The sequence below is a fragment of the Leucopleurus acutus genome (assembly GCF_964270905.1).
Source record: "Leucopleurus acutus genome assembly, chromosome: 14".
Taxonomy (NCBI): domain Eukaryota; kingdom Metazoa; phylum Chordata; class Mammalia; order Artiodactyla; family Delphinidae; genus Leucopleurus; species Leucopleurus acutus.
In genome coordinates, this window is record NC_139156.1 from 64,954,004 (window position 1) to 64,970,399 (window position 16,396).

At 38.2% G+C, this 16,396-nt stretch overlaps 1 protein-coding gene across 1 annotated transcript in view; it reads left to right on the forward strand.

Moving 5' to 3' along the window:
• CTNNA3 (catenin alpha 3) overlaps positions 1 to 16,396 on the forward strand; it is a 1,620,647-nt gene that overhangs the window by 863,406 nt on the left and 740,845 nt on the right. Inside the window, exon 8 of the mRNA XM_082854158.1 lies at positions 11,697 to 11,777. Coding sequence (XP_082710284.1) covers positions 11,697 to 11,777 — 81 coding nt within the window. The remainder of the gene's footprint in view (positions 1 to 11,696; positions 11,778 to 16,396) is intronic.

Genomic DNA, 16,396 nt, shown 5'->3' on the forward strand with positions numbered 1-16,396 from the left:
GAAGCTGTGTCTTCAGGAGACAAACACAGTCAGCTTATAGCAACCCCGCAGAATAGCAACCAGAAAATAAATACCCCAACCTTACTCTCCTCTCATCTTCCTGTGCCTCCTACTGACCAAACCCACCTGAAGCCAGGGAAAAAGGGAACATCTTTATAAAATCTGGGCTTAGAGGGTGATGCAAAACGGTAGTGAGTGGATCTGGAGGGGCAAATGGATAAAAATCTGGCACCAGTGATTTCACGAGTTCCTGGAAGGTCCCCATTTCACCTGCAATTCACTTGATGTGAGTGATACTTCTCCTGCAACTGCCTACTTATTCTTAAATCCAGTCATTGATATAACTTAGCTTTATTTACTGATGGAGGAAATGATCTTGAACAAAAACCAAGTTGAATTCAGACCAGCTTTCTTTGGCAAGAGGGTCACATCTGGACCACAGAAAATGTTCACACATTAGAATTCAGTCACCTCTTCTGTCTATTCATCAGCAACTAGCCAACCACCTCTTAGCAGGGAGATCTCTCAGGAGAGAGTTGACATTTGCCCACTGAATCTCAGCTGCCAGGGACTCATATTACACTTTCCAAATGGTCCCTTTTAGACTTGTGTGAATGAGGATGTAGGGGGAGGATGGGAATCTCAGATTAGCTTTGTCCCTATAAATCCTCTCCTAAAAATCTTCCTCAGTCTCCACACATTTTGACCTTTATACCTTCGTTATATGTGTGAGGTTAATTATTTCTTTTGAAAATCATTATCTTGGTCTGGTACCTCAGTGTGAAATGCCGTATGTATATTTTAAATGTAATAGGAATGGAAAATTTCATATACCCGGTAGGGTCTGGGAGTGGGTACATGGGAGGGACAGAATATTTTCAAGCAGTCGCCATTGGTGCCTTTCACATTACACCACATGGATCAATAGTTATTCTGACTGCACATAAATTAGATCTTGTTTACGAGACTTTTTTCTGTTAAAGATATATGCAAAAATCAAATTTCATAAAAAATAATATCTTTTCAATAGGCTAAGCAGACTTGATATAAAAGAATATGCCTATTATCTTTTATTTATAAAGAAATTTTAATTGTGAAGAAAATTATTACCTGCTAAAATTAATTTTAAAGAAAAAGAATTTTATAGGCTAAGTTTCTTCTAAGTGGAACCTTTCTTTAACTTTCCTCCATGCTGCAGAATCTGAAACTCTTTGAATTATGAGCCTTGAAAGTGCTAATTGAAGACAGCAATGATAGAAAGTATTTACTTTAATCAATAAAAAATAAATCCATTGTACTCTTATTTTATAGTGTTAAAAATAAACATGTCTGAAAGACACAGATTACAATTGATGGTGAAAGTGAAAACAGTAATCAAAATGGTGGAAATCAATGTGGTCTACATTTCGTATGTATGGGCAATAGAAAAAATTAGACTGTAACTCAAACACTGTAAAGCTCACTGTTGGCTGAAGTTTGACATATTGAGTATAATTAAACTATGAAAACCTGGCTTAGGAAACAAAAGGAGTGGGAATTAGACTTAAGAAACTGTGGGAATGACAGACGATAAAATTTTAATGAGGTCAGTATTGTTCTAATACTCTACCTCCCAAAGCATTGTAGAGACAGAAAAATAACTAGAGAACAGTGGTTCTGTTTAAAAGATGGCAAATAGGGGGCTTCCCTGGTGGCGCAGTGGTTGAGAGTCCGCCTGCCGATGCAGGGGATGTGGGTTCGTGCCCTGGTCCGGGAGGATCCCACATGCCGCGGAGCGGCTGGGCCCGTGAGCCATGGCCGCTGAGCCTGCGCGTCCGGAGCCTGTGCTCCGCAACAGGAAAGGCCACAGCGGTGAGAGGCTCGCGTACCGCAAAAAAAAAAAAAAAAAAAAGGAAAATAATTTATTTGGACTGTGTGTACAATGTCGTATCATTGCATATTAGACTCTGGTAGTGGTTTTGAATGTCGTAAAAAAAAGCCTTTACCGGGCTTCCCTGGTGGCTCAGTGGTTGAGAGTCCGCCTGCTGATGCAGGGGACACGGGCTCGTGCCCCGGTCCCGGAAGATCCCGCGTGCCACGGAGCGGCTGGGCCCGTGAGCCATGGCCGCTGAGCCTGCGCGTCCGGAGCCTGTGCTCTGCAACGGGAGAGGCCACAACAGTGAGAGGCCCCCGTACCGCAAAAAAAAAAAAAAAAAAAAAAAGCTTTTGCCATAAGAACTCAAGGTATAATTGACAACATACAATATTGCATTCTTCCACTTTCTTACAGCCACTCTTACTTAACATGATAGTTGTTTTCTTCATGGATAGGCACTGTCATGAAGCTGGTGTTGGGTCAGGCATCACAAAATCAAAAGGATGTCTAGAATGAGCCGTACCTCCTTCTGAAATATGCTAGCAACCTCTGACAATGACTCAATAAAGGGATTTTGGAAATTTAAATGTCAGTAAAGACATAATACACAGTTTAACCATTAACTGAAATTAGAGGATTTGTGAACTTTGGCCTAGATATCTATATTTTGTCTGCCTTGACTGTCCTGAAGATTATACTATTTTCAAGGGGTCCATGAGCTGTGTAACAAGATCTACAGTCTTTTAGATGAAAATAGGCAAATCTTTTTCAGATAGATCTCTATCATGTTTCATATGTTAATTCATTCATCAGTTCAATCATTTTTTTATTCATTCAGATCAATAAACACTGAGCATCTATTATGGCCAAGCACTGGAAATATACCAGTGAATAAAATGGTTTATGCCCTTAACCCTCAGTGATCTAACAGACAATTATTTTTATTGCTAATAATAAATATAATTTATTAAATGTCAGTTATAAGGCAGTTATGGCCCTACATGTTTTATGTACATTATCTCATTTAATTCTCACAACAACCCCTACAGCAAGTATTGTCATCCTTACTCTATAGATGAGGAGACTGAAGCTTAGCTTACATAGCTGGTATTTGGTCACCTTGTTAATAAGTCTTGGAACTAAGATTTGAAGAATATCTTATCTGATTCCACTATTATACCAACTTTTAAAAGCAGTTTAACACAAATGCTATTTTTAAATCAATGCAATTGATTTAAATGCAATGCAATTGATAAAAAGTCCTGAACAAGCTGAGAAAATAGGTTCAGTTGCAAAAGCACAGAAATTATTTCAATCTGTTTATACATCAGCAGCACCACTAACTGATTTAGTCAGTTTTGACTGTGAGATTAGGCAGATTTCTTATTTCATTTTTTAAACCATTAATTCGCAAAGCTTTATATTTATTTAAACAGAAACAAAACACATGCACATACACAACCTGTGAGACTGACAGAAGGTTTTCTGTTATTTTGCTATGTCAAATAAAAATGTTATGTTACCATTAAATAACCAAGCCATCACTTTATAAAAGAAATGACAAAAAATTTAACATAAAAGATGGAAATATGGTTACATACCTTGATTATCTGTATTTTGTATTTTCACTGCATGAACCTGAGACATGCATTTAGGTACCTTTAATGTATACAATATCCTTGGATTCTACTCTGAACCTAAGTAAAACCTTCAATTTTGAACATACTCCTTTTATTTAATAGTAACCATAGTGTGATTTATAGGAATAGTCACTGACCTAGGAGCTGGCAAGATCTGAAACCCATTCGAGCAGGGGTCACAGCAAATTTAGGTGAATGCTGAATCACTGAAATTAATAAACTCTATCTTTTCAATTTCTTTTTATTAAGAACACTGTCAGTTCCAGAGTTTGCTGGGCTTGAGTGGAGGACAATAAACGCTAGCAGCAAGAGAGGAAAAATGGGAGGCGGGGATTGAGACAAGTTATCACAAAACAGCTTGAAGTGAGAACTGGTGAGTGAAAGGGCCAGTGATTTTTGGAAAAAAAAAAGTATCAGGTTACTCCTGACTCTTCCAGTCACTTTCAAAGTTACCTGTTGGTTATTGGAGTGGAGCTTTGCCTCTGCACTTGCACATATGTGTGACTGATTTTCCATGGCAACATGGTTAAAGGAGAAGGCCATGGTTTATATCCATCTCTGAGATTTAAAGGAGGTGAGGAACATCACCAGTAGAACAATTTGGATGTTATTGCAGTGCAAACCCACAGATGTTTCTGTCGTGCTTGGGGTATATCTGTTGAAATCATGGGATCCGTCATAGGCATCTCTGGTCTGAGAACACATGCACCAGGCTGCAGTGTCATGTTCTCAGTGCTTGACTAGACACTTACTAGACTATGTATCAACAGAGAACTCTAGCACCTCTTGTTCCAAGAGCTGGGAGGAACTCTGGAGATCATTTAGTCTCATGGCCTTCTTTTATTATTATTTTTTAATTAATTTATTTATTTTTGCTGTGTTGCATCTTCGTTTCTGTGCAAGGGCTTTCTCTACTTGTGGCAAGTGGGGGCCACTCTTCATCGCGGTGTGCAGGCCTCTATCGCGGCCTCTCTTGTTGCAGAGCACAGGCTCCAGACGCACAGGCTCAGTAGTTGTGGCTCACGGGCCTAGTTGCTCCACGGCATGTGGGATCCTCTCAGACCAGGGCTCAAACCTGTGTCCCCTGCATTAGCAGGCACATTCTCAACCACTGCGCCACCAGGGAAGCCCCTCATGGCCTTCTTTTACAGATGCGAAGAATAAGGACAAGAGAGGGGGATCCAGTTAGGTAAGGTCACACAGGTTGCTTATTTCAAAACTCCCATTTTCTGATCCACATATTAGTTTCATCCTCACACCAAGTTTATGTTGTACCTTCTTGTAGGGAGTAATGGTAATAGTCTTTGAACAAAACCACTGATTGAATAAAATATTTGACAGCTAACAGGATGATTGTTAATTACTTTCTAAAAAAGATAAATAATTTTTATTAATGAAACTATTTGATTATTATTTACTATAATAAAAATGTGGTTAACCATTTTTCCATCTATGTATTTCATCCACAGCCATTAACTGAGTGCCAAACGCTGAGTAGATACTAAGATTACAGACTTGGCAATTTAAAAGATGAGTCAGAGTGTAAATAAAAGATGACAAGAAGTTTCACAGGTACTATAATTAAAATATGTGGAGAAATTAGTGGAAACAGAGATGAGAGGGGTTTTTATTTTTATGTCTTATTTTTTTTATTGTGCAGTTTAGATTGAGGAGAGTCAGAAAAGATGACTGAGGTGCTTGGACTGAATTTGAGTTACGAATTAAGAAATTTCCTGTTGAAAGAGAACTGATTAGGGCATTCCAAGATAAAGGTTTAGTGTTTTGAAAAGCATAGGGAAATCAGCTGGCTGGTGTAGTTGAGGAAATGCAAGTGTTAGTAACAATGGTGCCGTTCTTGACAAGCACAGTAATAACTGCTGACATGTCTTGAGCCCTTACTGTTTGCTGTAACTTGTACATCCTTCATCTCTTTATTCCTTACAGTAACCCTATGATATAATTGCTATATTATCTTCATTTTATTGGTAAGGAAACCAAAACTTTGAGAGATTAATTGTCCAAGGACACAAAGCCATCAAGCCACAGATTCAAACAATTTTAACTGACTCCACAAACTTCTATGCTACTCTGCTCATTATTTTTAAGATATAAACTTATATAAAACATTAATTTGGGTTTAAGTTACTGCTCATTCAAGTATGGTAGATAAAGTATGAGACTAGACTCAGTTCAGTTTGATCCTACCACTTACTATATTTCCTCCTGGGGTAAGTATTTAAACTTACTGAGCTTCAGTGTCTTCACGCGCAAATGTGTGAAGAGTTATGGCGAATGGCATTTGAGGAGATACATGTAAAATACTTAGCTGTGGCAGACATTGGACAAAGTTGGTTCCCACTCACTGACTTCCGGTTCCACCCCAGCAGGCAGCTACTTGGGGTGGCATTGTACTTTCCCAAAAGATATGAAAGTTCAAGACACTTGAAATCTTCAACCTATTTCCCTTGTTAGCTAAGCCATTCTGTTCTTATAGTTATTTTTTGAAAACCTTATTTCAAATATCAGAGTTAATTTTTTGTTTGTTTTAATTTCATTTTCATAGCACAAACCTTGATTCAGAAAGATTTTTTAGGATACCATGTTAAGTTTTCCTGACATGCCACTCAGTAGAGTGGCAGTCTAGAAGATAATTCATTTTTCATTTATGTTCGTCTATTTGTATGTCTTTCATGCCCGAAAAATGTGGACTAGAATCTGTGCCTCTGCTGTGTGTTAAACATAAAATATTTTTAAAGCTATTTCTGTAGAGAGGAACTAATTCAAGGGTATCATAATTCATATTTACCATGAAATAAAGATTTCCCATTTAAAGGGAACTGTGTCATTTTAAAAGGTTGAATAAAATGGCACACATTTAAAAAACAAAAACAAAAAGAAAACATAACAAAATAACAACAAAGACATTTTTTTCTTGCTTTTTAAACTCCATACAGAGCTCCTCTCTGCCCTGGTAACATTTTGTTTTGACTGTGAATTAGATAAATTTTCATTTGCTTTAAACCTCATGCCTTAGTATTTGAGACTTCCTAGTTTTTGTAAGGTCAGCATCGTGGCCTTCCTAGTTCAAAAGTCTTCTTTTATTTGTACGAACGCAGATTTATATTATGGATGAATGTTTCCAACACATTTTTAACAGCTGTTTATGCAAGATATTGTACAATAAAAGTAACAGATTATTCTATAATTTTTAAAAGAGAACATGGCCCTTTCATAGAATATGAGTTAGAAATATGGGAACAATTTGGGGCAAATCTTCATTTTATGGGTGTGAAAAATAAAGTCTAGAAATGTTATGAGATTTGCCAAAGATTTGCCAAAGATTATCCAATCTTTCTTTCCTCTATTTATTCAACAAATAACTTCTGAGCTCCTACTATGTGCAAAGCACTGTGCTGGACGCTATGAGGGATAAATGACATGTGCAAAGTTTCGCTCCATCAAGGACTGTAAAGTCTAGTGAGAGAGATTGTTCTCTCTTCTTCACCTGCCAGCATCTGTTAGTGTCATCCTACCCAGATTACTCATTCAGAGTCCTTAAGTCTATCATCTTCATCCTGACTGATGCTGAAAACTCAGCCTCTGGGCACCAGTGCTGAATCTAATCTTGGAGACAGAGTTTTGGGTGGAGTAGAGAAGAATAGCTTTATTGCTTGGCCAGGCAAAGGGGGCCACAGTGGGCTCGTGCCTCTCAAAACCGTGTGTCCCAATGCGGAGGGATTTGGTGAGGAGGTTTATAGCAATGGGCCAAGGGCAGAGTTGCTGCTAAGCATCAGGGTGTGTGTAGGGCCTGCACTCCTTTAATGTGGCCTCACATGGTCTCCTAACGAGCTTCTCTGGTTCCTTTAATCTGGCCTCAGGTGGTCTCCTGATGAGTTTCTCTAGGTTATCAAACTGTGACCTTCTCTGTGGAACATCTTCCCTTTGGTAGGGGTTTTAGTTCTGCAGAAGAGCTGAAAGATGTTATGTGTATCCCTGGAGAGGGAACCAGGGCCCTGCCCCAAGGCTGCACTGTTGTTTCTTGATCGCACCTCCCTGTCTCCGCATCACATCCCTTCCCTGATTAGCAACTGTTTGAATCTGCCCTTGGGAAATCAGGGCAGCTCATGGAGGCTGGAATCTATTCCCTACAAAGAAGAAACAGGGGACACAGAAAAGCTTCTGTGCCCAGGAGCCCCACAGGGTCCTGCTTGGTTTCATGACTGCCATTGCATGAATTTTCACACTTTTCATCTCTCCTGTGGGCTGTTGCTGGAACTGTCTCTTTGGCATGTCTCTGTTCTTAATCTCCTCAAATACATTGTGCAGACTCCAGCCAGACTGATGTGTTTGAAATAAAGATCTGTCTGTCACTCACCTGTTGTGAGTTCCCAAGTTGTGATTGTATAGCCTAAAAAATAAAAGATCCATTAAGGTATCTCATTAATGGTTGATGAGTAAATGTGGGGGTAGATCCTGTGGGGCCTTGCACACTATGATCAAGAGTTTGTTCTTAATTCCATTAGCAATGGGAATAGAGTGAAGATTTTCAGAACAAAAAAGGGACAGAATTAGATCTCGATTTTCTTTACTAAACATCTTGAGGGTTGGGATTTTGTTTTTTTCTTGCTCATTGTTTTATTCTCAAATAAAAGGTGACTTATGTGAAAGTAGGAACTCATTATACATTTGAATAAACAAAGACATGTTTTAGAACAGTGCTCTTTAATCCATCTTTCTGAGATAAGTATTCTGTATCTGTGCTGTACAGTATAGTAGCCACTAGACACACGTGACTCTTGCTAACTTTAAATTAAGAAACTGAGGAATTGAATTTTTAATGCTATTTAATTTTAATTAATTTACATTTAAATTTGAATAGCCACATATGACCAGTAGCTATCGTATTGGACAGCCCAGTATTAGAAAGTTATCCAGCAGGGTCCCAGCAGGAAACAGATGGAACACTCAAATTCAGATAACTCAAGAAGAGTTTATTTATAAAGTGACTTTTTCCAAACGTGTGGGCAGCTTTAGGGAACCACATGAGAGAGTGCCGTTAACTGTGATAGTTATATGGGAGCGATGGTGAGGCAGAATTCGTGGAAAGCCTCATAGTTGAGATTATAAGTCTAGATCACATTGGGACAGTTTTTATAATATTCAATAATAATTTTAATGAGATTTCACTGAATGAAGTCTGTACTCAGAACTGTTCTTTTCAATATAGCCTTCCTGGCAGTTTATTTACTGATGAAGAATGTGATTGCTTTCCCTATACAGTGCTGATCTGTACCGTGTTTTCTGAGGTTTTTTGCCCCCGCCCTTTACTGTAAGTGGTACCTTTTCCATTAGCAGGGCTATGCTGACCTAATGATGGCTTCTGTTAAGGCTTCCTTTGAGGAGCATCTTCTCTTCTGAGCAAATGTAGGCAGGCTCTGACTGTTATCTGTGGTTATGTTTTAATATCCTGCCCTTTTTGTCCCCTACCTCAGCACACAGAATTCACCTTCAGTCCTAGCTCATTGCTTGATGATTTGTTAAGGCTTTGAAAACAGAAGTAATGAGGGCTTTTAAGCAGGATGGGGCTATTTCTCCTTGTTTATTTATTTTTATGCCATGCGAAAGTAATAAAAAGGCATAAAATGGCTTGACTGAGCCAAATACATCTGGATAAATAGAGCAAGGACCCAGTAAAACTCTGGGGGTGAAAAAAAAAGAAAGGTGGGGAAGGGAAGCGGAGAGGCAGGGAAGAGAGAAGGGAAAACTATACTTCTTGAAATGATAGTGACTTTCTTTTATTACCTGGAGAACAAAATGTCTTTGACCCAATGAAACCTTTTAAACTAGGGTGAAGCTCTGTGTAGAAATTAGGAAATCATCTTTATAGTCCTTATTTAATTTCTTCATGCTGTCACCCCCTGTCATCCTTTATTAAAGTTTTCTGTGCCATTGCTGTTAGCTCTGCGAAGGTTGACATCTTTTAGTTGTTTGATGAATCACATCACAGAAACTATTGAGTTTTTACGACCAACACAACAGAAGTCTTTCATATTATTCCTGATGCTTTGTGTGTGTTGGGGGTGGGAAGTGTCTTTTTGTCTGTCCTACTCCTGCCTCCTTTGAACTATCTCTGCTTTTGTGAAGTGGAAAGAGAAAACCAAGAGCTACCAGTGCCTTAAACTGGAGAATAAGGGATAGATTCTTTAGGTAAAATGAGAACCTGTCGTACAGCCCGTTGTGTATCGGTGGCAATCCGAGTAATTGCTACCATTGTTTTATTACTATGACATTCAGAATTTTATTTCTCTTTCCTATTCCTCCCTTCCTCTTCTCCCCACTTCCTTCACTAGACACAGTCTCCATCATGCACACATTGCACACTCACTCTCAAAAAGAAAATGTGGTAAAGGACTTAATAGCCCTCTACTGTGTTTCCCCTTAGGAGGTATCTGGAGATGCTTGGGGTCAATTTTTGTCTCTCATAGTGCCTGGGCATTGTTATTGGAATTTAGTAGACAGGGGTCCCTGGATGCCACACATCTTGCCGTGTACAGAATGGGCTCAGATGATGGTGACTTTCCAATCATAAATATCATTAATGCTACTGCTGAGAAAAACTAGGTCTAACTGAAGTTTAGGTGGGTACCAACAACCTCAGCTAATAGATGATTTAGCTGTGCCTTGAGCAGATGCTAAAATCTCTTCCAGAATCTAGTAGGTTCCTAGTAAAACTATGTTGTGTTTTGAATCAAGTTGTTCACTTATAAACTAGCCAACACTATTTAATAAGTTCTATACATGTTACTTTCAGGAATAAAAAAAAATTAAGATATACTTGCCAACATCAAGATTTTAACAATATCATAAAGGTGATGAGCATGTACGAAACTAAATGAGCATTTCAGGAAATTTTCAAAATGCTATTGGAAAAGGAGAGGTGAGGGTTTACTTTTGAGCAGAGTTGTTGGGGATAACTCTGCATGGAAACCATTGAGAAACAGGGAGGATTTTAATAGGGAGTTATTTTGGGAGACACTTGCTGTAGTCAAAGGTACATTGTATGTAAGAACTTGGGAGAAGAGATAGAAATGTATAGAAATATTGTTACTGTAAAGGACAGTACTTGAGAAGAGGTGGCAGAAGATAGGACTAAAAACATAGATTAGGATAGAGAATAGATGGTCTTGAATTTCTTATAAAGGAGTCTTTCCACTTGAAGGTACGGATTTATGTGTGAGTTTAGCCATTGGGAGTAGTGTATGGCATGCTGCCTAATGGTCTATACTTTGTTTCAATGTCCCTCTTCACAGTCCATGCTATAAACTCCCTCAGGTATCAGCTGCTTAAAACTTGCCTTCCTGATTTTCAAGTTCTCCTCTAAAGAGCTCTTTCAGTTTATTATTTTAAATGGTAGCAATATTCCTGGAGGTGAATCACATAATGATTTTTTTCAATCTCTTTTATATAAGGTATCACTGAAAAAGTATGATTAGATTCAATTCAGTTGTCTCCCACAAAAGTAATATGTAGAAAATACCAACCAAGGTGACTCTCAGTGTGATTAATAGCCTAAAGATTTAGGTTAAGGATATAACAGAGAGAACTGTTCTGCTTAAAGGTGTTGCACAAATTATCTCAAAGAGCCAAAAACAGCGTCCAGTTTTTACTTGAAACAATTTGTTCTTGGAATATTGTCAGCTAAAATTGTGGTCAACTTTTGCAAATTGTATGAATTTGCACTGCATATTTTATTTAGTGTTAGCAAAGCTCCAATATGGCTCTGCATAACTTACACAATACACCATGAAAATGACTTCAGAAACTCCCACGGAAGTTGACAAATTGGGCATCTAATGCTTTTAAGCTAATTGCATGCTTAGTGGTTAAAGAGTCGACTTGTGAAGAGTGAAGATCAGGGTTTCTTGGAGATAATGCTCTGCCTACTGCCATACTGAATGCAGCCCAGCACTATATCATAAATATTACAAAAGCTTAAAGAAGAAAATAATGTGAACTTTAATCAGCATTTGACTTACTCTTAAGCGAAGTACTCATGAATCATATGCAATATCATAGCAGTTTTGAGACCTATTCTTGAATTTTCAAGCTGTTATTTTCAGGAAATTTAGAAAGCAAATTGCTAAGTGATAAAGAGTAATTTGATACCATTGCTTATGCCACTTTTTTTTTCTCCCTTGCAGACTGGAAAAAAGGAAAGGAGTAATACCTTGAATATTGCAATAGAAAACATGTGCAAGAAGACAAGAGACCTGCGCAGACAGGTGAGTGAGGAGAGAAACGTGGAGACAAACACCAAGCAAAAGGAACCTTTTTTTCTTCTTTTTAAATTAATTTAGAACACATAACAAGAACAATAAGTATATACTTTCCACATTTACGTACCTCAGCTGTTTTTGTGGCAAACGTAAGATAGAGGAAAGGGACTTAATATTAGGCAGAGTTACATTCAAATGCTGGCCCTGCCATCATCATCTGTGTGACCTCAGGAACAGATTGCACCTTCTGAGCCTCTCTGAACCTATAAAATGGAATTAATAATACACGATAGGGCTGAAATGTCTCTGAGTGCCTGGTACATAGTAAATTTTTAGAGAATGTTGGTAAATTGATTCTATTACATTAAAAACTGAGTTTATTATCCAAATGCTTAGAGCAAACAGCCAGCAATTCAGAGACCCTACCAATTTCCCCTTCTAACTCTTGCCAGGATGCTTCAAAAATTAGTTTCTGTTTAAGTTAAGGCTGCTTTTAACCTTAGGTCATCAGGAACATAGGATTAGAAAGGATTTCATTAAATAATTTAGAAGTCTAGTGTTATGCCACAAGTTGAAATGTTTTCCTCCAGAAATATGAAGATTTAGCTATTTTCAAAGACCTTTGCTTTCCATTCCTTTCCACTATTTAATAACGGGAGTTCTTTTTCATGTACAGCTTTAACTTGGTCACTATCAACACATAAAAGTGGGGCAAAAACTTTTCAACCAGAAACTATTAATGCAATATATTATTGTAGTTTAACGGGAAGATTTAGTAAAATGGCCTGAGCAATCTTTTAATTCAGAAGTAGATTTGGAAGTGGAATAAATAGGGATCCCCAGCCAGGTAATATTAGCTGTGTAAAAGCACAATTTTGAAGGCTGGGAAAATTCCAATTTCTCAACTTTATGGCCTTAATGGGAATTCTGTTTCTACTGTCAGCACTTAAAATCATGGAATGTAAGAGTTGGAAGGATCTTAGCACAACCTGTCTTATGATGCAGATGAGAAAGCAGGTTAGTGTAGTGAGGTGACCCACCTAAGGAGGAAGGGGACTGAACCTACATCCACTCATAACCTACACCCACTTCAGGAACTCTCACCCTCAGGACTGTCCTCCCTGTTAGTTGTACTACTTTCATTCTCTACCTTCTTCAGTATTTCTACCCCATCTGCTCCTCCCAGGACTTGGAAAAGTTGTTACTATGAGCTGTTAACAACTGTGTCTTTCATTCTGGTCTCATCCCTCTAGATTCCCTTCAACAAAGTTATGCACAAAGACCTGATGTACATTTAGACCTCCAAAGCTTTTGGAATAATTATTTTTCTTAAAAAAAAGTTAAAATAAAGCAATCCTTTGTGTGTAGGATTACCAGATTTAGCAAATCAAAGTACAGGATGACCAGTTAAGTTTGAATTTCAGATTAACAGCAAACAAATATTGCATGGGAACATAATTACGTATAATATATAGTTGCGTTGATCTGAAATTCAAGTTTAACCAAGAATCTTGTATTTCATCTTGCAATCCTACTCTGATTTCCACCTCACATCATCAGTGAGACAGAGAAACAGCAAGGGGGTTACTAATACTTTTCTTCGTAGTAAGAGGATGTTTCTAGCTCCTAGAGAACTACCGTGCTCCAGAGTTATGAAAATTCCCTGTGGTTTCACAGGTCACATCTTCAGTTTTTTGGTTAAGTACTGCCGCTTAACAAACCACTATAAACAATAGCAACCATTTTACTGTTTCATGATTCCATAGGTTGGCTGGGGTGCAGGTGGGGCTGTTAGGGAGTCCATTTCTGTAGTATTTTCACTTGTGGTCTCGTAGGCAGTGGTAGTTCAAATGGTGTCTGGGTTCAGGGCTTAGTATTTGAGGCCTCAGCTCTTCTTTTTCTCTCTCGCCACGTGGTGTCTAATCCCCTAAGGCCCCCATTCATGTGGCTTTTTTCTCTGTCAGGGGAGCCTGGATTTCTTACACATTGGTTCAAGGCTCCAAGAAAGGAGAGATGGAAGTTGACAGGCTTTCTTAGTGCCTGAGCTCCAAAGTCACTAGGATGCTTTTGCCTCTGCATTCTATAGATCAGCATACTACAAACCCTGCTCCAGGTCAACAGGAGGAAGTAAAAGCACTATCTCTTATGGGAAGAGTGGCATGTGTATATGGGAAGATGGGATTGTTAGGAGCTGTCTTCGGAGACATCCATGGTCTTCAGTGTGATGAATTGAGGCAGTTGCTCTGATCTGTTCTCAGTATCCTCACTTGCCTTCCCAAGAACTTAATTTTCCATCCTGATGTTTATGCTTGTGGCAATAATACAAACTAGTTTAAACAACATGAGTCATCTCCACCTCTTCTTGCAAAATTTATTAAGCAGTCTGTTTTAAGCATCCTGTATATACTGTACTTTTTACAGAGGAAGGAGAAAGTCCCTATCCTTACAGTGTTTTTCATTGGAATATTTAATGTTCTTTTCTTGTTTTAGATCTGTGTTTGTTTGCTTGTTTTTAGTAGGAAAAAAACAAGCAAACAAAGCCTGTCTCCCTGCCCATTCATCTTAATTCCTTTGCTTATCCATGGCCTGTCCACTGGCAGCACAGAAACATTTTAGCTCAGAGAATCAATGGACTTCATCTGTGAGGAATGAGATAGATTTCTTAAACATAGCTGGGAAAAAGCAAATTATACATTTTGGGGTAATAACATGAATGACCTACAGGTGATTTACTGTTTTTTTTTCAAATAAACAATTTGTCTTTTCTTGCTCTGTGATTTCATTGCTTGTTGCACTAGAGAGCAAAGACAAAAGTCCTTGACATTGTGTTTCAGAATTTCTATAATTTGGCACCAACTTAATCCTCATAATTTTTCTTCTTCTTTTTTAGTTTTGCTATAAACTTTATTTATTTTATTTTTTTAAACATCTTTATTGGATATAATTGCTTTACGATGGTGTCTTAGTTTCTGCTTTATAACAAAGTGAATCAGTTACACATATACATATATCGCGATATCTCTTCCCTCTTGCGTCTCCCTCCCACCCTCCCTATCCCACCCCTCTAGGTGGTTACAAAGCACAGAGCAGATCTCCCTGTGTTATGTGGCTGCTTCCCACTAGCTATTTTACATTTGGTAGTATATATAAGTCCATGCCACTCTCTCAGTTCGTCCCAGCTTACTCTTCCCCCTCCCCGTGTCCTCAAGTCCATTCTCTACGTCTGAGTCTTTATTCCTGTTCTACCCCTAGGTTCTTCAGAACCTTTTGTTTTTTGTTTTTTTTTTTTTAGATTCCATATATATGTATAAGCATATGGTATTTGTTTTTCTCTTTCTGACTTACTTCACTCTGTATGACAGGTTCTGGGTCCCTCCACCTCGCTACAAATAACTCAATTTCGTTTCTTTTTATGGCTGAGTTATATTCCATTGTATATATGTGCCACATCTTCTTTATCCATTCATCTGTCGATGGACACTTAGGTTGCTTCCATGCCCTGGCTATTGTAAATACAGCTGCAGTGAGCATTGCGGTACATGACTCTTTTTGAATTATGGTTTTCTCAGGGTATATGCCCAGGAGTGGGATTGCTGGGTCATATGGTAGTTCTATTTATAGTTTTAAAGGAACCTCCATACTGTTCTCCACCGTGGCTGTATCAATTTACATTCCCACCAACAGTGCAAGAGGATTCCCTTTTCTCCACACACTCTCCAGCATTTATTGTTTGTAGAATTTTGATGATGGCCATTCTGACTGGTGTGAAGTGATACCTCATTGTTGTTTTGCTTTGCATTTCTCTAATGATTAGTGATGTTGAGCATCCTTTCATGTGTTTGTTGGCAATCTGTATATCTTTTTTGGAGAAATGTCTATTTAGGTCTTCTGCCCAGTTTTGGATTGGGTTATTTGTTTTTTTAATATTGAGCTGCATGAGCTGCTTGTAAATTTTGAAGATTAATCCTTTGTCAGTTGCTTCACTTGCAAATGTTTTCTCCCATTCTGAGGGTTGTCTTTTTGTCTTGTTTATGATTTTCTTTGCTGTGCAAAAGCTTTTAAGTTTCATTAGGTCCCATTTGTTTATATTATATTTGTTTTTATTTCCATTTCTCTGGGAGGTGGGTCAAAAAGGATCTTGCTGTGATTTATGTCATAGAGTGTTCTTCTTATGTTTTCCTCTAAGAGTTTGATAGTGTCTGGCCTTACAATTAGGTCTTTAATCCATTTTGAGTTTACTTTTGTGAATGATGTTAGGGAGTGTTCTAATTTCATTCTTTTACATGTAGCTGTCCAGTTTTCCTAGCACCACTTATTGAAGAGGCTGTCTTTTCTCCATTCTTTAGTCTTGCCTCCTTTATCAAAAATAAGGTGACCATCTGTGTGTGGGTTTATCTCTGGGCTTCCTATGCTGTTCCATTGATCTATATTTCTGTTTCTGTGCCAGTACCATACTGTCTTGATTACTGTAGGTTTGTAGTATATTCTGAAGTTAGGGAGCCTGATTCTTGCAGCTCCGTATTTCTTTCTCAAGATTGCTTTGGCTATTCGGGATCTTTTGTGTTTCAATACAAATTGTGAAATTTTTTGTCCTAGTTCTGTGAAAAATGCCATTGGTAGTTTGA